The following is a 24713-nucleotide window of genomic DNA, read 5'->3' on the forward strand; positions in this document are numbered from 1 at the left end:
CACAGGACCCTCTGTTGCTTTTTACAGATTCAGACTAACATGGTTACCCCTCAGATACTTGGTAAAATAGACTTACTTTTTATAGAGTGCCTCTGACCTACTGTGTTTATAACCAGTAGTGCTTATAGGCGCCAATCAGACTGTACAAACGCTTAAGACATTGTCTCTGTACCAAAGAGCTTGCATTCTAACTTGAGGCAGGAAGAAACAAGTGTGTAATGAACAATATGAAGGAATGTGGTGACAGGACTAATGTAACTGTCACATTATATGCTCTGACAGTTTGCACAACTCAAAAGCTCTGGCCATAATAACTTATATTTTAACACTGAGCATGTTGCTATTTTTCTCTGTGGCCTTGTGAACAGTGATAGAAAGTGAGCTGGAACAGCTTCTAAAGATATCTGATATAGATTTATTGTAGATGGGCACAGCTCTTCAAACTGTTCTGATGTTTGTCTGGTGCATGTAAATGCATTTCCCCAGATGACCTCTGTCAAGTTGAAAACTGAGTGAATTGCACTTTTATTTCCCTAAAAATATGTGCTAAAGTTAGGAAAGCTCATCTAAAACAAAAATATCCTTTAAATGTTGTGGATAGTGCCCAGATTCCATGCTGAGTTCCTCTTTTGAGTGAAATGTTGGTCTTAAGTCTAGTCTCTTTTGAACTTGGGGATCCCATTACAAACATGTTACCTTCTGCAAAGGGGATTGCGTAGACTTGCCAAGACATCGTACCATAGAATAACTTGTAAAGTCTTCAAGTTTGGGTTGAGAGCATTGATAAAAGGGTAACTTGTAGTGTAGTTTCCTCTGCTACAGTAGTTGTTCTGTTTAAGGGATAAAGGTGGGGGAAACAGATTTTCCAATCTAATACATTAGGAATTTACGACCCAGACATTTGTAACCTTGACTGACCTCCTTTCCATCCTATAAGTAAAATAAAAATTCTGAAGTCATTCCAGAGGCATCCCATTATGAGTCACTGAACCTCACGTTTGTGAAACGTGTACTGTAGAACTTCTGTTGAGAATTAGAACCTAGGAAGCCATAACTCGCATGGGGTTTTAGCGTCTTTAGAAACAAAGAATTTTATTCCATTCATTAGTTTAGTTATAATAAGAAAGACCTTTTTATTTTTACCAAAGCGTACTGTATTTCTGGACTTCTTCCATTAGACATGAGCTCATAGACAAACTGAATGTTAAAACCTGAATTCATTAGGATTGGTTCACAAATGTATTAATGACAGATCAGGTAAAATATGTTTTTAGACTCTGAGCCTAATTCTTTCACCTTGAATCAATGGGATTACTTCTGGAGGGAAGGTATTCCTTACAGTGAGTAAGTGTGGCAGAATGGGACACTTAATTAGTTGTAATTATTGTCAGTGGTGTCTGTCTCAGAGCACCATTAGTCCATATTCATGGGGAGAAGGGCAGGCTTGAAAGTAGGGATTAGTTTTTGGCTAATTTCTAAAAGAGATGACCTAGATCAGTGTTTCTCAACGGCCAGTTCATGGGCCAGTGAGGGTTCCTGGGATTTCCCTGACAGAGTTTAGGGAAGGCAGCAAGCTGGTCCTTGGTATCAAAAAGCTTGAGAAACACTGACCTAGACAGCTATAGTCAGAACTTGGTTGTGTGCCTCCTTTGAAATTTTGATTAATTGGTTCATAATAGATGTACTATTTCGTATAATGGAAATTTTTTTCCTTAAGTAACTTTTTTCCCTTGATAGCTGAGGATAGTGTCATGAAAATACCTGTGCATGACTGTTGTGCAATTTACACAAAGAATAATGGTAGAAGTGGTTGTGTTATCTTCGCAGGGTTTGTTTTTCATACACCAGTTGTTACTGCAGTAATGAAGGTTTTAAAGGTTCATGTGTGTGTTTTTGTTTTTCTGGCCAGCATACTGCAGTAATTATTTATAATACTGCTTGAAAATGAGTAGATTGGGTTGTCTGAAATCATCTATTTACAGTTATAGCAACACTCAGGCCCCAAACAGGTGGTGTGCAGATTTTATTAGAAGAGATGGTCTCTGCCCCAGTAGCATAAAGTCTAACTTACTACACAAGTAGGTGTAACAGCTGGAAGAACTGGGGAGGGATAATAGTAATAGGAAATGTTTGGTTATGAAGACTAATTTTGCATGAAGTTCCATGGTTCTGTATCAGTCACTTTATATTGGAGTTAGCTCCACATTCTGTATCTTGATGTGAGACAAGGAGAGTAGTTTATACTTCTCTAAAACATGAAAGGAAGTATACCAAAAATATCCTCTTCTATATTCCCAAATGTTGTTACATCTGAATATGAAAACTAAACAATAGAATAGCTGTTTAACTTATGTAATATTAACACTTGTATCTCTTCTAGAAAATATCTTTGGAATCTCTGACGTCCATATGGCTATGTATGATGAAGATCTCTTGAAAAATCCTTTTTATTTGGCTATTCAGAAACGTCGTCCTGACCTTTGCAGGAAAGTTGCAGAATTCCATGGAATTGTAAGTAAAGAGCTTGTTTTAAATTGACTGACTACATACAGAAGCAATAAAATCTCTCAGATTCTCACTAAAATTTAGGAAATGATGAGAGCAAGCCAACAAACTAGATCAAAACTGAGATACATAAAGTATATTACATTGTTTTTATTTTTATATATACATGAGGGAATGCAGGAGGTAGTAGATAGAATGTATGGTGGGGCTTTCACCTTTTAGGGGGATTCTTTCTATGAACCATAATTGTAAGACCCAAAATATAAATCCATATTTTACATATGGGTTTGGCACTCTTGTGTTCAGGAACATATTGAAGTCCCTGGCTTGTAAGGGAAGAGAATAATGGCCCTTTGACCAACAAGCTACTTTATTTTATATGACATGAGGCTACACATATCATGCCACTATTCTTTTTCTTCAGTTTTAAAGACTCCAGGTAACTGTTGAATGCACTACTGAAAGACTGTCTGTACTTGATGGATCTTTACTTATCGGAAATCTTTTTATCAAGCCTTATCTTCTAGTTGTCCTTGCTGGTCTGAATAACTTGTATATCTAGTACTGTTTGTCATAATTAGGACCTTGAGAGACTGGGAACCGAAGCATTTTGCAATTGTTTTTATATTGTAAATCAATATGCACAAATCTGTTCTGGCATTAAAACCTCAACTAATAAAAACATGGTTTATTCCTGCTTTTTAAGTGTTAGTAAATATTAGATATTTTTAAATGAGGGCTTTTGACCTATGACTCCTATGAAGGATGCTATATAAATCTTATATTCACTTTTAAAGTGCCTAGCTGGAGAATGCAAATGTACTTGCATGGTAGCTTCTGCATGGCTGTGTCAATATTTGTTTTTTGTTTTGTTCTGTATCACTTCCAAGTGTTGCTTACAGTGATGCAGTTCCATTGATGAGAATGCTTGCTAATGTACATGAAACACCAGCAGCTGTAGGTGTTTTAAGTCCTTTGGTGTTTATACCCTCCTTGAAGCAGGTCTAGACAAAACAGCACTTAATTTGAGGGTGAGAGGGGAACTAACCACTGGCTCCTGGGCCTCTGTCTGTCCTCGTTCCCAGCACTGTTGCCACTAATACTAGCCATGGGAAACTTTTAGGGGAAACATCCTAGCATAAACACAGCTTGTGAGTAACCCTTGCAAGCAAGAATTACAATAATTTTACTGCTCTCTAAAGCAATCTGGCCAATCTTTCCAAATGGTCTTGGTTTCTATTTTTATTTATTAGCTACATAGAACCTTATTTAGAGGGTAGCTCTAATTCCAAAGCCTACGGATGTCTTTTATTAGGTTAAATAACCTCACTTATTCTTGGGCTTTTTGATCAGCAATGGCACAGGAAAAATTAGTTAGCCTATTTATCTTAAAATATTGGAGAAAGCTCTTTTTTTTTTTTTTTTAAGATGCATTATTAGGGCTAAGTGTCAAATCATTTCTGCATCAGTGGTAGTTAAGTTTCTAAACTTTGAATATCTGTTGAACATTGTGTGAGTGACCTGCAGTATGTAGAATACATGGAGTAAGAAAACTGAAATATTGGGGTTACCACTTTCATGGGATTTGAGCAGAAAAGTTGAGTATGAAAGCAATTGCTTGGTTTTTCTTGTGGGAATTGTGGGAGAGGCAGAACTTTTTACACAGGCTTTGTCCTAAATCAGTATTAATAATAGTTTAACATTTAACCTTGTCCACATACACAAGTGGGCCTGTGCAGTATCCAGTTTTTCTATAACTAATGTAGGAGGACATTGCACAGTATTGTTTGAACAGGCTTTCAGTGTAAAATGTTGTTTTGACACTGTGCCTGTTAAGTTTCTATAAACTGCTCCATTTAAACTTTTAAATATTGGCAGCACAAAACAAAAAGGCACTTTTTTTTATTGTTCTTTAAAGTTTACTGTACTAATTCAGTAATAAGATCTTCTTGCGTACCAAAGGAATGGCGAGAAGGGGACTAAACAATGTCCAGTCAGAGTGCTTTGTGAATGTCTGAAACTGTAGTGCTGCTGTTAGAAATGTAAATATTTGCAGAACTTAAATTTGTCAAGATTCCTGGTACCTGCTGCTTCTTTGCTCATCTCAGGTCTGACCTCCTTGTGGAGATGATTTTGCTGCTAATGGTATTGCTTTTTATGCCTCCAGAATAAAAGCATTTGTTTCTGTGAGCAGTGTTAATATTTCCAGAGAGTGCTCTTATCTGAAGAGTTGAAGTGTTTCTGTACAAAGTATCTTTCAATACTGAAAGCGTTTTAGTTAGGAGAAATTGTAAATTTTTGCACTGTTCCAGAGAACAGCAGGAATAGACAACGTTGTAGTCTGTGACAATCTTTTATTTTTCATTTGAAAACTAGGCATATATATTACCAATTTTAGATCAGTTTCTTGATGGAAGAATAGGGGCTCAAAATATTCACCAGGTAGTTTTAATGGTAGCTAGGCAAATTTGTATGTATGAACTAATATGCCATTTGCCCTGGTACCTTTTAAGACTACCTTTCTTCTCTCTCTGGTGACCTTTTTGTGGCAAGCAGCCAAATGGTAGTGACTTGGGAATGCAAGAAACAATGGTACTGCTACCTCATTAGTATAACTGTTCTACCAGAGAGAAATATTGGCCTGTCACAGATTAGCATGTAGCTAGTTTGTTGAAGTGCTGCTTTAAACGTAGAAACTGGTGTGATCCCAGTATTTAAGTTGTCCCTCCATTGTGTGCGGATTTTTTTTAAATGCATAGCTGATACAGAGAAGAGTGAAAATGCTTTAGAAAGGTGTATTAGATTTGTGAAAGGCTTTGCTTTAAGAGCTATGCAGACTAGTTCTTAGAGGTAGTCACAGTCCCACTTTCTATTCTTCTCTGAATATATCATTTCAACTTGTAGTTCTAGGGCTGTTCAGAATCCTGCTATGCTGCTTCTTTTTTTAAAGTCTAGCTGTTTGAAGTAGCTGTTGGTTTTTTTTTTTTTTTTTTTTTTTTTTTTTTCTGTATGACTGAGTAAATTGGCTTCTTTCTGTGTGACTGACTCATCTGAGTTGCTGTAACTAAGCAAATTTGGAGGAGAGGATATATAACTTCCTTCTTGCTATTGAGGTGGTCGGCAGCGGGGGTGGGAGGTGGGGCAGGGTGGATATCAAAAACAAAGTCTTGTGTAGGAAGAGTTCTCTACAGCTCAGATCAATGCTCTGAAATCGATCCACTGGAAGTTGATTTAGCAGGTCTAGTGAAGACCCACCAAATCGACAGCAGATCGCTCTCCAGTCGACCCCTGTACTCTACTCCACAATGAGAAGAGTAAGGTAAGTCGACAGGAGACTTTCTCCTATCGACTCCCCCCCCCCCCCCCGCGGTGTAGAGCCCACAGTAAGACCCAAAGTACGTCGACCACGTTATTCACATAGCATAGGTTAACTTACTGCGGTAGTGTAGACATAGCCTAAGTGTTTTTTAATTCAACTTCTGCTCAAAGAGCCCTGAATGGAATAATTTATGTATTTGATAATCTAACACTTAATGCTTCATTCTCCACATAAGGAAGAAAATTCTGCTTTATCTTTCCTAAAAACCAACTGTTTCTTATAAGATTGTTTCTTAAATTAATTGTGGACGCCATTATGTCCTAGATAAGCGGTGTTAGTGAAACTGAGGGTACATCTACACTACAGCGGGGAGTCGATTTAAGATACGCAAATTCAGCTACGTGAATAGCGTAGCTGAATTCGACGTATTGCAGCCGACTTACTCCGTTGTGAGGACGGCGGCAAAATCGACTTCTGCCGCTTTTTGTCAGCGGCGCTTACTACCACCTCCGCTGGTGGAGTTAGAGCGCCGATTCGGGGATCGATTGTCGCGTCCCGACGGGACGCGATAAATCGATCCCCGAGAGGTCGATTTCTACCCGCCGATTCAGGCGGGTAGTATAGACCAGACCTGAGACTATGCATAGCTTTTTGGCTCTTAAAGTAGTTTTGAAAAGATGTTTGGTGTATTATTATTATTTTTTTAAAGTTGGTGGTTCAAGTAAATCTTACCCTTTTTTTTTTTTTTTTGAATTGCAAGAAGCCTTTGGCATACTCAATATGTACTGAAAACTTGGTCTGACAATTGCCGAGGGAGCCTATAAGCAAACTCAATAGACAATCTAAATGATTCGCAGAAGACTTTTCAAATTTGAAGGCCGTTATAGCAATATCCTGGGTTTCTCCAGTTACCTTACTTATAACTATGGTGCCTGAAGAAACCACACTCCATCTTTTCATTTTCTTCTCTCTCCAATCCCAGTTAAAATGAAGGGCTGAACTTTAAGAAATGCTTCAAAGTGAAACAGTGAGCAAGTCTGTTATAATGAAGAAAACTCTGATTGCGAAGGGGGCAGACGTTTTCTTCCTTTTAAAACCTTTTTCAGACAGCTCAAATCCTGGTGAGGATAGTAGCAATTGCAAGTCACTGCTCTTAACACTTCACCACACTGCAGTTTAGTGGCCTCAGTCCACTCCCAGTGGTTATGTTTGTAGAGCCAGTGTTCTGCATAAGCAGACTAAACAATTGCTTAGGGCCCCAAGCAGCTCAAGAGGGCCTCCCATTCACTTTTTTATTGTAAGAACTTGTCTGTTTTAGTATTGGGGATTGGGAGGGGGGAATATTTCTGCTTCAGGGCTAGCACCGGCACTATATGTTTGCAGTGTGAATCCACCCCGAAGAGTACAAACTGGCAGAGATGTAGAGGATTGAATTAGCAAGGTGGTGGATCAGAGAATAGTTTAAGATATTTCTTCCAGGTCAGGGTTGAGGCACAATGGCTGGGCAGAATGAGGGAGGGAAGCTTGGAGTGTCACTGTGCTGTGTCCTGTGTATGAACATCAATCCAGCACCTTCCATGAGCGCTAAGTTCTCTCACACAAGCTGAGAACAGACTGTACTTCATTTCAAATGATTGTATAGTTCAGTACTACTAATGTTCTTCTATTGATTCCATAATTCACTCTAGACCAGGGGTTCTCAACCTTTTTCTCTGAGCGCTCCCCCCACGCCCCATGTGTGCCACAACAACTGTTTTTCTGCGTATCCAGTAGATTAAAAACCAGGGCCAGGGTAGCAAGCAGGACAATTTCCTGGGGACCCCACAAAGCTAAGTTACTTGGGCTTCTGCCCCAGGTGGTGGGGCACGGGCTTTGGCTTTCTGCCCTGGGCCCCAGCTAATCTAATGCCAGCCCAGCTCTCTGGTGTATTTTGGCACACCCCCCCCCCCCCCAAACCCCCTCATGGCCTCCCCAGAGGGCCCCATATCCCTGGCTGAGAATCACTGCTCTAAAGGCTCCACTAACCTGTTAATGGGAAGAGGCCCCACTATGCATGTGTGTTTTTTTTTTTTGTTTGTTTGTTTTTTTTTCCTTTTCTGGTGGCCTTTCATTTGGTCTAAGAAAATACCTTAATGAACACTTAGTCTCGGGTTTTTAATTTAATGTAAAAATGTCAGCAATATAAGATCTGTATTTATATGACTTGGTGTCTTGCTAGAGATGTTGCTTTTTTGCATCAAGTTCCATCTGCCTTTCCTTTTGGGTACAAAGTGCTCTGATTGTCCCCAACTTGTAATACTTAGAATCTATACTCTGATAATCTCCTATCTCTTGCAGCTAAAATAAAACCATTTTTTATTTATTTTTTAAATTCTGTGATCTGAGATGTTGAGCAGGAATCTTGGTTATGGGCTCTGTTCCTATAATAATAATAATAATTATAATAATAAAAAAAGTAAATTATAGACATGCACTGTCAAATGATGATACAGGTCTGATATGAAGAGTGCTTGATGCGGAACACAGAACAAAGGTTGTTTGATTTGGAAGCAGTTGGCACACTGCATTTCCTCCTACAAAGGCATGTGATTGACTGATTTTATTCTTTCTCCAGATATTAGTACCGTGCAAAGGGAGCCTTTCAAGCAGCAGTCTCTCTACCTGCCAATTTGATTCCTATGTTTTAAAACCAGTGGAAGAAAAATTTCAGACCCTAAATGGAAAGGTATTGTCTTGTTAATACAAATCTGGTGGAGGGATCCTGCCTGGGAACATGATAGACAAGAGTGAAAGGGGAGAGACCAAACTTCGAGTGATCCTAGGGTAGGCAGAGTTTGAGATAGTGCTATCTAATGACTAGAGCAGATAACTGGAGGCCTGGTCTCTGTTCCTGATTCTGCTCCTGGGAGTGTAACTCCAAACTCATTTTACAGAAGGGGAAATGGAGATACAGCTTCAAATTAATATCACTGCATTTGTGCAAAGTATTTGTATTTATTCGTAGAGCTAATTAGTAGGACAAACTCAGATGGGCTGTCTGTTCTGTCCATGAGAGCTTTGGGTTGAGTTCTGTGCTTGTACTCTAGCTGTACTTGTATAGACAGTAAGGGAGAAGTTTGTCCAGAAGAGGATGGCACAGAGTCTGACTTTTTTCTTAAGTTATAAATTGCAGTCGCCTCACACTCTGCACAAACTGATTCAGAAACATTCTGGTGACTTAATGTTACAAAGTTAAAGATGTATTAAAACAAACTGGACAGTCATGCTAATTGGTATAAATGAGAAGTCCTTCCGTGTGGCGTGCTAGTATCAGTTAGTGGCATTGTTTTTTTTTTTTTTTTCCAGTGAATTTTGAAATAAAGAAGTTCAGAATTCTTGCTTAAATGGGTGTTCTTTGTCCCAAATGCCCATAAAATAAGCTTCAGTGCACTTAAAGCATTTCAAAAGTTCTTTTAAAAAAAATGCTAAAGGTGAATGTGGAAAAACATGTTTTTTGTTGTTGTTTGTGTTAAATGTGGCTAGTGACTTTTGCGTGCCCAACTCAAGGCACCTTTTAAAGGGACATAACTTTATTAGAAGATGGGTAGTAGGCATTTTCTGAAAACTGGCCCTTTTTAAGGTGTCTCAAGTTGAGTAACTAAAAACTTAGGCACCTACCCATTTCTGAATCTTGAACAAATGTGTCTGAATTTTCGTTGAACAAAAGATGCAGTGGAGAACAAACTTGGGGGGGGGGGCAGGGCACAAAATCATCCAAGATTACTAATGTGGATTTAAAAATAAAAAACACTCCCTGCAGCACGGACTTGTTGAATAATAAGCTAAAACAAAAAAACAACCACCACTACAAAGTACTTTTAATGGTCTTTTTGGTCTTACAAATACACCCTTCTTTTCCTAGTATACAGAACTATGCATTACAATTGTCAACTTCCTGTTTTTCTGCTCAATATTGTGATTGATTTTATTTTTTTTTTAATTTCAGGAAATCTTTATTCAAGGAAACTTGATTATTTTAGGAACTGGTTTTAATCATCATCTCTCAGTACCTGTTCTCTTTGAGGAAACATTCTACAATGAAAAAGAAGAAAGTTTTAGCTTATTGTGTATAGCTCATCCCCTGGAAGAATCTGAAATCTTAGGTGCGTACAGAAATGCCAGGAAAACACCAACAGTTGGTCTGCTTTGGTGTGAAACAAGACAGTCCTCTATTTTATAGGGTTAAGTATAATTTTAGGTTTGTCTTACAAAGCAGTATTTTGGATGGAAAACTAAAAAAAAAAAAAAAAAAACCTTGAAACTGGCATGCTATCACTATTGATAGTGTAGCTAGGGAAGAACCAAACTTTAAACCTTGGCTGGTATTTTTTTTTTTTTTTTTTTTTTTTTATGTAGTATAAGACTTAATAAAATTATTTTTAAATGGCCTCAATTTGAACTGAAAGTCAGCTCTGTGAAATGCTTGTTTTTAATGCAACATGGAATTAGAATTTCAGGTAGGTCATAATCGGACAGCTTATTGTCTTGACTCTGTTTAAAACTAGTACTTGTATCACTTTATTAATGGTGTTGCCCCTTTCTACTGAGATCTTGAGATTGAATAAACTCTTTGATGTGGTCAGTTGCCGTATTTAGAAGTTGTCTGATAACCGTTTTTTGTAGCAGCTTTTCTTTTGGTGATGCCTGACTTTAGTATTAAAATTTTTAATTCTTGCTTCTTAAACTGGCTGCATTTGACATGGATCTGAGTAAGAACACTTTCCTGCTCTGGATTGGAGATACTGTAGGTAAGATTAGGGAAATATTGCCAAAGTAACTGCTTTAAAGCAGTATATGTAGCGTTCTTGCAGAATTTTGGCAAGTCGTTGCTGCTCACCGAGGGTAAAATAAAATGAAAAAGCAAAATGGAAAATTCTAAAAATGAATGCTGTCCCTAAAAGGCTCAACATACTTTACTTTCACATTTTATCTTGCAGAGGGTCTGGTAAACTGTATAAATGAAACTGACATTAGGGAAAGTGGAGTAATAACTGGCAGGGAAGTGTGAAAACTGGATTTGAACAATAAGTTTAAATGAGTCTGATTTACTCCTATATGGAATGAAACCGTAAAACTTAATCTAGCTTCTGAAAATAACTTCTCTTTTTAAAGGAGTGCTGGTTTTTTGTTTTTGTTTTTTGGTCTGGTTATTTACTACACCTTCAGAAGAGCAGTAGAAGACTACAAGGTTAAAATCTGGTTTGGAGGGAATGAGAGCTGAGCTTGCTTTGGCTGTAGGTGATGGTTAAGTTGCCTAGATAAATGGGAGCAGATTCTGCAATACAGATGGAAAAAGAACCTGAATGCTTTGTGGTGCACTAACTCCTAACTTTCATTGCAGAAGAATTTAAAACCCCATCAAATTCTTATTCCCTGAAAAACATTGAGGATGTGAGAGAATTTTTGGGAAGACATTCTGAAAGATTTGACAAACACATTGCATCTTTCCATAGGACTTTTAAAGAACATGAAAGAAAAAGCCTACGACATTACATAGTCAGTATCTCACTTTTAACCTTTGATAACCTAGAATTTTGACCTAATGTTTGTACATGGTGGTTTGCTTTTTTTTTTTTTTCATAATTAAAAAATAATAATCAAATCCTGCTTGTCTCCGCACTTCAGTACATTTTACTAATTGAATGGGACTACTTGCCTGGCTTAGATAATCAGGATTTGTCTGAGTTCTAACATTGCATTGCTCATATTTAAATAACATAGCAACTTTTTAAAATATCATGTCTTGATTTTTCAGGATTCTGTTAATGCACTTTACACCAAATGCCTCCAGCATTTACTGAGGGATTCTCACTTGGTAAGCACTACTTCAGTAAATCTGTACTGTGAAAATAGCTGCCTATTGCTTAGACAATGTATTTAACTCAGTGCATAAATTCCCATATCTTTTAGAGGATGCTTGCAAAGCAGGAACCTCAGATGAATCTGATGAAACAAGCAGTTGAAGTAAGTCTCTGAGGCTAGGTAAAAACATCAATGGGTTATTTTTATCTCTTCTTTCCTTTTCCTTTCTAAACTGTGGTGTTTGTTCCCCAGATGTATGTACATCATGATATTTATGATCTGATCTTTAAATATGTGGGAACTATTGAGGCGAGTGAGGTAAGCTCTTTAATTATATTTTAAAAAAAAATCTATGCAAGACTGAACCAACTTTTGTACAGCTTCTAAAAATATTGTGTTTTATTCACTGTTTAGGATGCAGCCTTTAACAAAATTACAAGAAGCCTCCAAGATCTCCAGCAAAAAGATATTGGAGTTAAGCCTGAATTCAGGTGAGAGTTGCATGATGAGGGACTTCTAAATAACTCTTCATCAGGAATGGATTAAAGCTAAGTAGGTCTCAGGTCAGCCAAAAAGCAGCTCTTCTCCAAAGTCTGCTCGCTACTCCAGGGGAGGGAAGTCCATTTCTTTCTGCACTAGCCCCTGCGATGTTCTCACTTCTCCAAAAGATAGAAAAGTAAAGGGTTTGAGGGCACCAGCTTGGGTTAGCTGCCCCATTGATGTGGTCTTAATTCCTCATTGCCTCCAGTATCTTAAAACTTCTCTCCTTTTTTTTTTTTTTTTTTTTATTTTGCTTTCAGAGGTGTTTGACTTGCTAATGTGCTAAGGGGTGCTCGATCTCTGTTCCACCCCTGAGCACTTCCCACCCTCACTCCTTCCTCCCTCGCGCCCTCCCCAGCACCTGCATGCCACTGAACAGCTGATCACCCAGAGGCAGTGATGGGCAGGGCTGCCAGTGGGTGGAAGGAGCTGGGGGGAGGGGGAGGCACTGATTGGCGGGGCTGTTGGCGGGTGGGAGGTGCAGTGGGAGCTGATCGGGGGGCTGCTGGAGAGTGCTGAGTGCCCACCATTTTTTTTTTTTCCCTGTGGGTGCTCCAGCCCTGGAGCACCCACGGAGTTGGTGCTTATGTGCTCAACAACATTTGGAACAACAAGTTCCACCTTTTGTTCAAATGCAGATCTCCCTGATTCCAAGGGTGTGCAGAAGTGAACTCTGCCTCTTGGGCTTTAATTCATGGTATTGCCTGAAATTTGAACAATTGCACAAGCATACTTAATTAGTACATCTCATAAATCTGGGTTGTATACTAAGGCTTTTATCTTTCAAAAATATTTTATAGCTTTAATATTCCACGTGCAAAGCGAGAATTGGGTCAGCTGAATAAATGCACCTCCCCACAACAGAAACTGATCTGTCTTCGAAAAGTGGTGCAAATTATTATGCAGTCTCCTAGCCAAAGAGGTTGGTATTCAAAGCAATGAACTGGTAATTAATTTTTAATATGTGGCACTCTTCATCTTGAAAGCACTTTACATATACTCTCTAACTTTATTTGTGCTCTCTGTATATATACTCTCTCTAATATTATTTTTATATGTTGAAGAATTCATGTTCAAATAGAATACTAAGGGTCTGGCTTGCAGAATATTAAGTACAACAGGCAAAACTAGGGTTACCAAATGTCCCAATTTTATAGGGACAGTCCTGATATTTGGGGCTTTGTCTTGTATAGACACCTATTACTCCCTATCCCGATTTTTTTCACACTTGCTATCTGGTCACACTGGGCAAAACAGACCCTTGAAGTAGTATACTTACCTTGGGCATAAACATCCTGTGGGAGAAAAACACTTGACTTGCATTGATACCACAGCAGAGAAAAGGCCTAATGTTGATTTTTCTGCTGCAGAGGAATATTTTTCTTCAAGGAGTTGAGTGATTCATTGTAGCGCTGTTGAGTTGCTACAGCACTCTGACATCTGCCTTACAGTCCACCATAATCTTGTAAATGCACTGACTCCCAAAGGATGTTAAGTTAATTGAGACTTTCTTTACAACACTTAAAAATAGAATAAAACTGTGGAACAATAATCCTGGAAGATAAATGTTTATTCCCATTATTGCATGATGCCTTTTGTTAATCCATTGAAGATGTAAAATTAAGTTCCCTCTAATGAAACATGACCCTCTTGAAGTCAGATATTGAGTGTTGGTATAGTCCCACCAAACTGTTCAATGGGGCTGAAGTAAGAAATCCCCCCTCCAGTGAACAGGAGGCAGTAGCTCTCCACAGTCCATGTCTCTCCTCCCCATCACAAAGTTATTTATTATTTTACTATTTTAAAGGAAGGCTCTTTGGCTCTGAGGCTGTCCATTGTAGGGCTGTGCATGGTTTTGGGAAGAGTAATTATTCAAAACCTAGAGTCATAGAAACTCCTTTACTTCTTGAGGGAAGAGTTTGACAGAGGTGATTCCAGGGTATTTTTTGCACTCTACCATAGGCTGACACTTCTTGAATAGGCTGGCCTACATGGGTCACCTAGAAGGTGCATGATCTGATGGGTGGGTCTGGGTCCTGTTGAGGGTATCAGTAGAAAATATTGAATAAGTAACCTTTCTATCTGAAATGAGTTTAAAAAAGCTTAAATATTAAAATCCACGTTCAGTCCTGGCTCTTATCTTTGGCCTCTTGTGGCTTAAGCCACAAGTTTTTCCTATTACAAACTCTTTTATTTCCTTCAGTGAACATGGAGACCATGTGTGCAGATGATCTTCTCTCTGTGTTACTGTATCTGCTTGTAAAAACAGAGATTCCTAACTGGTATGTAACTTTCTTTTTACTGTACAAACATATCTGTAACTTGTACATAATGTTGCTGCATAAATAAATATAGATTCTTCTAGAAACAGCTAGCTCTACAAGGACAGGCTTGCTGTTTTTTATAACAATTTCTCAAATAGGTTTGAAGGGATCTTTACCCTCAGCAATAAAAAGGAACTTGCTTGTTTCCAGTCCCTCGGGAAAGAGCTGTAAACCTTGCTTCCATTTCCCTCCCCTTTTTATAGCTCGTCCATAACACATCAAATGTTGCTTGTTTTTTTGCCCCTTCCAGACTTCTTGATGTGACCCATCTTCACCTTTGGACCTATTTCATACCAAAATTCCTGACTTAATCTGTCTCTAAGCAGCCAGGAACCAATCCTCAATTCTCAGCTTGGTTCCTGGGGAACTTGACATTCAAAGGTGTGGAACACCTGGAGAGTAATCAATATCCAGAGGGATAATGTAACTAGAATGTTGCTGAAATGAACTTAACTATTTACTGCTAATATCTAACATACCTTTATGGATACTGGGTTAGAGATTAATAGTATGAATTGTACATTTAAATGTACTTGCAATGTAACAGTTGCATTAGCATTGCAATCCTGGATGTGGCTTTTAACAGACTTTTTTGTTTCCTTTCTTTGTAAAAAGGCATCTAAAATTAATGAAGTGCTTATGTTTTCAAGTACCATAGAATTTAGCACCACCTCATAATCCTGGAAAGTGTGTCCATACTGAATGCTAAATGTATCCATATTTTGCATAACTCTTCGTTCTTTCATCCAGCAGTTTCAGGGCATTTTGTATGTAAGCTCTCATCTCCCCTTGCTGGACAATTGGTTCAGCCTCTTCCATTATCTCCCTTCTCAGTTTCAAACAAATACTAAAATAACCCAAAACTTTTCCTTCCTAGGGCTCTCAACAAGTTCAGGGGTCTGTAAATATAGCTGCTAGCTCCTTGTGATAAGAGAATGTGAATTGGCTTCTAGTTCCATCCACTTCTCTCCCCTCTCTGAGTAGCAATTTTAAAATAAGCCCCTCTCTCCCACACCTTCATGAATCCTGAAGGATAAGTGTTTTATCTTTACTTCTAGGATGGCAAATTTGAGTTACATCAAAAACTTCAGGTTTTGCAGTTCAGCAAAGGATGAACTGGGATACTGCCTGACCTCTGTTGAGGCTGCTATAGAATATATTCGACAAGGAAACCTCTCCGACAGACCAACAGTAAGATAATTTTATGACCATATTTAGCACCTTACAAGTATTAACTGCTCCTTCTAATACCTTTTTAGAGGTAGGTATTTTCCTTCTCTTTCCTCATACACTTAATGGTGATCAACAGGTTACTTAGGAGAGCAAGGTTCCATCCTTTGGGGGGAAATCTTAAACCCAGGGTCTCCATCTTCTACCTGCACAGCCAGGAGGGAGGCAAAAGATCCCACCTCACTTCTTTGAAAAGAGTAGTGAGCTGGTGTCCTAGCTAATGATCTTTCTCAAGTATGGGTGGGGGAAATGTGAGTTTCACTGGTGAGCACATAACATCTGCTGCTTTACTTGACAAATCACTGGACTACCTTACCATCCCCTAGTTGCTTATAAAGCAGGTTGGGACACAACATGTTAAAGGTGCCATCTAATTCCAAATTCTTACTCTAGCCTGTTATATGGATCAAAGGCTTTCAGTAGTCTGAGGATGAATTAACAATTGATCTTCCATTCTATCTGTTTCTGTTGAAGCATTATTATCTAGAGTTTTGGGTCTAGAAAATTAATGGCATTCTGTAACTGGCAATGGTTAGATATGAAAAGGAATGTGTACTGAATAATCAAATTTAACTAAAGGCAAATGGTTATCTGTCAAAGTGGAATACCTTGGGTGAAAATCTCACACACACACACACACACACACACACACACACACACACACACACTGCACAGTACTTAGCAAGATGTTGTATGCTTCAGGCTACATGACATAATGAACTGCTGTGGCAGGTTGTACAACAACACTCTACAAAACCTGATCTTTAAAACTGTATTCTTAAAATATTTACTAAGGAAACACGTTAAAATGGTAGTATCGCATAATGGTTTGTGTCCGAAGTGGGTATTCACCCACGAAAGCTCAGGCTCCAATACATCTGTTAGTCTATAAGGTGCCACTGGACTCTTTGCTGCTTTTACAGATCCAGAGTAACACGGCTACCCCTCTGATAATAGTTTTAGTAGCATTTTTAGAAAATGCTATAACTTTTTTTCTAGATCAGTTGTCTTATTAGATAGCAGCATGGTTTTAACCTCAATACAGTCTTATGGAGCTCAGTGCCATGCTTTCTCTTAGAATGCTGTTCAGCCTTTTTCTTTAATGTTTATTTTAAAAACGCTGGCTAAAACCTACATAGTAGCAGTGGGAGTAGGGGAGAAAAAAGGTTGCACTATAGATCAAAAACAGAATTATTCAGCGAGCCTTGACCACATAGTGCAGCTTCTAAATGTATTCCATTTATACGTTCCAAATAGTGGGCACCAGCTTTGGATTTCCCTCTTGTGAAGCTGATGACATTAACAAATGATTTATGCAATGCAAATAATGAACTTTGTGGCACCAGCATGATAGCCCAGTGGTAACACAAAGCTCTGTGATGCTGGACAGCAGAGTTTGAAGCCCAGGTTTGCTCTTGGGTCTCTAACCTAGCAGGGGTCAGAAATGCTGCAGATGCAGTGAATTAATTTCATGGTGGGTGAGCATGCCTTCTGTCAATCAGCTCAGGTCCCTGCAGGCCAATCAAGAGAGAGTGCTGATGTGACTTTAAAAGCTGCCATGGTCAAAGGAGAGCCCCTGTGGTTTATTTAGGGTAGGGAGCCAGCCTCTTACATGTGGAAAACAGACTAGGTCCTGAATTTAGATCACACTTGTTTCTTGTGCCAAATGAAGAGAGCCTAAAAAGAAACCTACCTAGGGTTGTGTTTTTTGTTTTGTTTAACAAAGTCCTTCTCAGTAGCTTTTAAAAAGTGTACTGTAGTCTGTTTACTCTGTTTTGTAATCTGTTTTGGTTGTTAAGCTCTCAAAACACTCTAGAGTTTCTGCTCTTGCAAAAATAGGTGTTCCCGGTGTGACCTGGAAACCAAAGGATGTGAACATGGGACCACAGAGACTGAGACTTGTTTGAATTATCTATCAACTGCATAGCACTGGAATCTGGATTACTGTGGCCGGCTTGATTGATTGGCTCAATGTACAGGGTTTGGGGTGGGACAATTCCAGGGCACAATCTTAACAAAGCAAAACCTCTTAGAGTAACTTCAAAATTTTATTTAAAGAAATACTTTTATGGTAATATGCTATTTTGCTTTTCTGTGGTGATCTTTCCACAAATCTATGGCACTCTGAACTATTGAACATTTAGAAAAGAACATGATGTTTTGTATTTAGTATCTCTTGTTATATTGCTATATTGAATCCTGTTAAGAAAACATAATAAAGTGTTAATGTTAAAAACAAAGTTTGCAATTTTTCCTTTTTAATTTCAGCCATCATGCAGCTATTTCAAAATTCTTGTAATTCTCAGTAATATATGAATAGCAATAGTTCCAGCTGACTCTCAGTCCAGAAATATTGACATTTTTAAATTCTCTTTGTAAAACAGTGCATGAACTAACACTGAGGATACCAGTAAAAAACTGTATTTGGTGGATTGTGGTCTTTTTTCAAAAGACAAAATTGGTTTTATATAAAACAAGTTGCTCATTTAAAAAGAAGGGACCGAAAAAAAGAATAAAAATTGCCTTCCTCTAGGTCTGGTCCCAGCTGTCTTCACATAACTGAATAGAGCAATTCTTTACATAACAGGAGATCTCACTATATATTAAAGGTTGTTCCAATTTTCTGACATTGCTGCCGATCTTAGATGTGTGTTTTGAGAATGAACACTAATTGATTCTTCCAGAGTTCCAAATAGGAGAACCAGAGACCTGAGCAGTGCCTCAGAGTATCTCCCTGGTACCAACTTGTTGCATTTGAAATCTGAAGCCATAGTATAAGCAGAGTAGTGATTCCAGCCTGCAGGGTTCATAAGCCTTTCAAATGACTGACAGTGCAGACTGAATGTGTTGGTCATTCCTAGTTTTCCTCTCTCCTTCTGGGCTTCCTTCCTACATCCAACTTCCATTTCCATTGTTACCTAGCTGGTTGACTTCTAAGGAAAGCCTGCAACACCAGGGAGCAACAAGAACAGCTTCAGGCATCTAGAGAATCTCATTCTTCTCTGCCCCCTACCACCATTTTCTCTTTCCCCTCACCTTCAGTGTCTGTGTGGGAAGCCTGCAGCAGGAGCCCTCTTCCTCCCACTGTCAACATCGGGGATTGAAAGCTGTGACTCCATTGTGGCCCCTTAATTAGTGCCATTCCTAGGGATGTGTAAACCAGAGAATCATATAGTGCTCCTTTAGCAGCTGCAGCACTGGGGTTTGGGGTGTCAGCAATAAAGTTTATTCTAAGAAAGAAGGGAAGCCTGAAAAGGACAGGACTCACATGGGGTGGGAGAATGAAATTGGGGCCACCATTCACCAAAACTCCCCTTCTCTGTTGGGTGCTGGGCCAGTCTGAATCTTCTGGATTACCCCAATAAAAAGGGATCTGAGAACAGGCACTGCTTCTGTACAGTGCACTGTGAGCCATGTGCATTGAGGAGTAGAGCCAGGAACGAGTACAAGTCACCCAGCAGCTACTGAACAGGAAAGAGCGAAATTCCCTGAGTGAAGGGGGAAGGATGGGATGGGGTGGGAGGAGGGCAGTGTATATAGAAAAAAGGGGTAAAAACTCAAGGTAGTAGTGTAGTCTCTGCCAGTCTCACCAGCCCTCAGCAACTGAAAACATTTGTGTGTGTTGATCCCTAATCTCCTATTTAGTTCTGCCCCGGCAAAGAATAAATCAGTTGGTCTTCAGTTTCCTGGCTGGGGCACTGGGCACTAGTCACTAGGCCAAGTTTCAGGCTCTTTGCTTGCCATAGGATCCTGCTGAATCCTTTACTCCATTCCAAGGTATCCAGTACTGGTGGGGGAAACAGGAGTTAAATGGTAAGGAAAAATGATGAATCTCCAGGTCTGCTGTGACAACTCCTGATGCTGCTTGCAGCGGGGACAGATAGCTTCTGAAGGAGCTGCTAGCAGTCAGCCTGCTCCTTCTTAGCCCTTCCCTCCACCAGTCCCTAGAGCACCCAACTGTGGGCAAAACACATAGGGAGGAATCAGCCTACCCAAGGCAATAGCAGGCAGCAGGACTGGCCTGTTGGCAGCATATGTCTTAGTGCTTTGAAAAAGCAAATGAGGAAAAGACAAAAGGCACAATGGACAAAACTAGAAGAGAGTGAGGCACAGCTGGGAGAGGAGTTGAAAAGAGCCTGTAGCTGGATGGACCTATTGTGGGGGTGGTAAAATGGATAGGGACTGGAGGAGCACGTGAGTTATGAAGGTCCCTCTTTGAATTTGTGCCTGTGGATAGTGGGGCTTCATAACTATTATGCCCCAGCGGCAGGGGGCAGTAACAAATGGCTTTCATTTAATGGGCCAGAATGTAGCAACAAGTTCTAGTTCAGAGATTCTGAAAGCCAACACCTGCCCTTTTTTGGGGGGTGGGTGGGAAGAGAAGACTTTTACACTAAAATACATGGACAGTACATGTCCTCAACCATCCAAGAGTTCTGCACATCCTCAGGTCTAAAGTGTTGTTCATTATAATAAAATCCCCTCTAACTAGTGACCCACATCAGCACTGATGAAAATGGAGGTATTTACTGTTCTGGACGCAGTTATTGTCTGAGGATTTTGGCAGGGGATTGAAGGCAGGTTCTAATATATTTCACTCTCTCTTGTCGTGTAGATAAGGGATGATAGGTGCTTAAAAGTTCTGGGAATGCAATCTATCTTGTCCTACTGCAACACAAGCAATGTTTTTGGTAATTATCAGAGAATTCTAACCAAAACAATCCATCCAGGGGACCATGCTCTAATTTCAAACAAATGAAACCCTCATTCTCACTCACTGAAGTGTAGAACATAGTAGCTAAACCAGAACATGCAATTTATCCTTTCAATTAATTGTCTTGCTTGTAGAAATGGTCAATAGACAATGCTTCAGAAGGTTACCCATTCATTATTTCTCTTTGGCACATATTCCCACATAGGAATAATTATATAACAGGGCAAAATCTTTCCTGATATTTCATACAAGTCTGTGTTCTGGAGCATGAGGATTGCCATCATTTGGGGGAGGGGGAAATAGTGCTGAACTACTTGCCTGGGATTTCTGATGTTCATTAATTCCATAGATAGTTTAATACTGCAAGTAATTACAATCTCTGACCAATTGCACTACACACTCAGGCCAACATTTTCAAACCTGGGTGCCTCTAATTAGGCACTAAAATCCATATTTTGACACCTACCTGTCAACTCATCCAGTGGGAGCAGCAGGTGCTACTTCACCAAAACCTCTGAAAAACCTGTCTACCTATTTAGGTACTAGAAAGCTAGGCACCCAGGTTTGAAAATGTTGGTGTCTGTCCTGCTATCTTTTGTGTGTAACTAAAACCCAAACCAAACCAATTTAGAGGATATACATGTTCTCTAGTCTCACATCACAGTATTGAGTTTTTAAATCTCTGTATTGAGTTTTCCATTGTAGGTCAGTCATATGCATAGTTTAAAAACTATTCCATGGTTTATCATGCATAACTAAATACAGGGGCTACTAGTGATCAAAACCAAACAAGTTCTTAGAATAGTTATTGCTTTAAAATTTTGTGTGGAAAATTCAAAGAAAACAAGCAATGTTAAAGATTGTACACACTTTGGGAGAGAACAGCTCATGTACATGCAAGCAAATGGAGTTCCTTTTATTGATCTTACAACTGTGTAAATTTAGTGACTAATAAAATTGCTGTAAAGAGAGCACAGCTCATGTGAGGCTTATGAAAAATAGTACCATATCACATACGCTCACAATCCTTTGCAAGTTTTCATCCTAAAATTTCTCTATATCAAACATGTTTAACTATTGAAAGAAACCCTAATTATAGCCAAATTATCTAGAAGCACCAGAACAGATTTCTGTTTCTAGTAGTTCTAGTGGTGATGGTGGCTTTATAAATGGTTTTGAGAGGCTTTCTCCATAAGATCACCTACTGTGATCTTACCATGAAAACCTCAGGGATCCAAGTTTCCAGAAAAGCTGCTGGACTCCACATTCCAGTATCACCAGGAAACCTGAGTGATCTTGTGTTCATTTGCTCTGAATTGATTTTTCTAATGCTTCAGTTTGATATGCTGCCTTATTACTTTCGCACAGAGCGCACTGGTTTAGTATTTGTTACATGCAAATACAGTAATAATTATTTTGAGATTTATTCTCAAGTGCTGAAGAATGAGTCAAATCCATTTCTTCTCAACTATTAACACCGGCACTAACTTTGCAGATTTTGTGTCCATGTTAGGTAGAGAAGCCTTCAGGCTAAGCCAGCATGATTCTGAGGGGCTTTCTGATTCTGGGGCTTCAGCTTGACGCTGCTACATGGCTGGCAGCAGACAGTATCTGCCCCAGGCCTGTTTTTAGGCAGTAGTTTTGTGACTGTCCATCTTGCTCTTTGGCACACCCTCTTTAGTCTGTGTTTTGTATGAAGCACACTTCTCACTAACTTGGCCACTCAAAAGCTGCTTTTACTTTGTTTTTTCTTATTTTTATTTTGTTAATGAAACTCAGATGTTTTAGTACTAAAATGTCTAAGGTGTGCCCTGGGATTATTTTATGGACTAACATCCAGTTAGGTGACAGGGAATGCTCTTGTACAAATGTACAAAGTAATTGATACAGAATTTTAAGTATTAAATCAAACTTTTAGGGTTTAACCTGTTATATAAGCTAAGAGCTGGTAAATATATGTATTGCATATTAAAATTTTTTTATAAAACTACTTTATTTTTACTAATATAGGGAATATTGGTTGACATGGCTTGTTTCTTTTCAGGAATCTGAGAGGTTTAGTGACAAGTTCTTGAGACAAAGAATGAACTTGCTATCCCAGATGTCCACGACCCCAATAGATTGCTTGTTCAAGGTGAAAAATCTGCATTGCAGAACATTGTACATATATAATCTTACACACAGTTTTCTAGACTATAACACACACTTTGTAATGACTTTACTGTGCTGCTTGTACTTTGGAGTGCCAAGAAAGCCATATGTTAGACTATAAAGAGGTGCTTGGGTAATCAGGGCATTGCAGTTCTGTGCCAAAGCTTCTGCAAGTTGGCAATGTGTTCTTACAGATTCTAGCACAGAAACAAATGGAGTTGGAATAGTGCTGCTGTAATAGTCAATAGCCCATTAAAACAGAGATGCATTGCCAATGGCTGTTAGTCTCTAGAGACTTTGGTGCCCAAAACCAAGAAGTTTTGCTGAAAAAAAAAACCTAAAGTGCTGTCACCTCCCTTCTCCTACATATTGTGTTAATCAATCTCATAGTGTAATTATAAAAAGAGAATTTCACCTATGCAAAGACAAAGCAGAGCTACTAATTATACATATTTAGAGCTATGGCTAGAGACTGCTAGTAATAATGTGTCTGAACAGAGGGAGGTCATTGTTGTAACTGAGTCTGGAAGACAACAATGTGAAATTTATTTTAATTTTTTTTTTTTATGGAAAGCAAACCAAGATCAGATGTAAGGGCTATTTATACTGAAAACTCATTGGGGATTATGTGCAGCAGCCCTATCCAGCCTTGCACCAGTGCTTCTAGTGCTTCATTCATAATCGGTTGCTTTGGTTTTGTGCTTCAGTGGATGAAGTAGGTTTTATTTTAAGCTTCTTCACATCAATACCTCACTCTTTCTCCTCTTGGCTTTTTGTAGTATATTGCTTCAGGTAACCAGGAGGAAGTGGAACGATTACTAAGTCAAGGTGACAGTGATAAAGACACTGTACAGAAAATGTGCCACCCACTCTGTTTCTGTGACAATTGTGAGAAACTGGTTTCTGGGTAAGGATTCTTCGTCTTCATATGAAAAGTTTTCTAAAGGTCTGTGTTCTAGGATTTCCTTTAGAGTATGAGGGCAATACTGGTATGTGCAGTACCTCATCCAGAAAATGCTTCTGGTTGGAGAGGATATTGGCTACATTTTAGGATTGTGTGTGTATATATCTAGGTTGAGAGGGACAGAAGAAATTGTAGGTGTGTCAGAATTATGCATGCAGATTTTAAAAGAAAAGTATTGAAAAGCTGGGAGCTCCATTTCCCATAGATGGGAGATAGTGAGATGTCCTTTGGACATGTTAAAGAGTGACTCTTCTCTCTGAATTTGGATTTCGCAGCCAAAAGAATAGATGTCTGGATTTTTTTTTCTTTTGGCTTAGTAAAAAACCCATATGGAATAATCTGTTAATGAGAAATGGTAGAGGATAAATAGGTTTGAAAACTTAAATAGGTTTAAAAACTATGTAGAGAGAGTGTGTGTGTGATTGTAAACTTTCTCCAGTACCTGGTATTACAGCTAACTTATGTTCTTGAAAACTACCCTGTTTTATAGGAAGATGAATGATCCTTCCATTGTCACTCCGTTTTCCAGAGATGACAGGGGATACACACCACTTCATATAGCTGCTATTTGTGGTGAGTATTGCTGTCTTTCCATGACTGTGTAATATTTACCTTCTGTGTACTCTTCATTAAATCCTTGAAAGAGGGGACACATTAGCTTATTTTCACCTTACATTCTGTGCTGAATTTTGCATGAACTGTATTTTACTTATGGGTTAGACGAACAGAAATCCTGGCCCAGAATGAAACTCTTGTATTCTTCCCTTTAGCCCAGGTGCTCCTGTCTGCATTTTCTTTTGGCTTCTTATTTGTTTTTGCCTTGGTGGCTGCCATGGTGGCATTTCTTTTAGCCAGATGGGTAGATTAGGAGGTATCCTCAGAAAGGAGACATCCTATTACAAACTGACAGCATATGTGGCAAGTCTTATATACATCCTGTGACCTAGTATATGTGTCATGATATACACTATCCCTCCCCACTCCTTGAATGTGGGTCATGGTCCTAACCTCAGGTTTGTAAGGAAACACATTCATCTACTCTGGAGATTTTTTTATCTGTTGTTCTTGCTTTTATTACCTTTGACTTGCACAGTACATATGCCAAGGGCAGAGCACTTTGTGTGA

The 24713-nt window shown here is 39.0% G+C and overlaps 1 protein-coding gene across 1 annotated transcript in view; it reads left to right on the plus strand.

Moving 5' to 3' along the window:
* Window positions 1-24713, plus strand: part of ANKRD27 (ankyrin repeat domain 27) — a gene marked incomplete in the record, with an annotated part of 73723 nt that overhangs the window by 7649 nt on the left and 41361 nt on the right. Inside the window, 14 exon segments of the mRNA XM_034788383.1 lie at window positions 2381-2511; window positions 8439-8549; window positions 9810-9966; window positions 11205-11359; window positions 11619-11678; window positions 11774-11827; window positions 11918-11983; window positions 12080-12156; window positions 13006-13127; window positions 14409-14487; window positions 15588-15720; window positions 22518-22607; window positions 23404-23531; window positions 24079-24161. Of these exon segments, the coding sequence (XP_034644274.1) occupies window positions 2410-2511; window positions 8439-8549; window positions 9810-9966; window positions 11205-11359; window positions 11619-11678; window positions 11774-11827; window positions 11918-11983; window positions 12080-12156; window positions 13006-13127; window positions 14409-14487; window positions 15588-15720; window positions 22518-22607; window positions 23404-23531; window positions 24079-24161 (1417 nt within the window).

Source organism: Trachemys scripta, chromosome 13, assembly GCF_013100865.1.
Source record: "Trachemys scripta elegans isolate TJP31775 chromosome 13, CAS_Tse_1.0, whole genome shotgun sequence".
Lineage (NCBI taxonomy): Eukaryota > Metazoa > Chordata > Testudines > Emydidae > Trachemys > Trachemys scripta.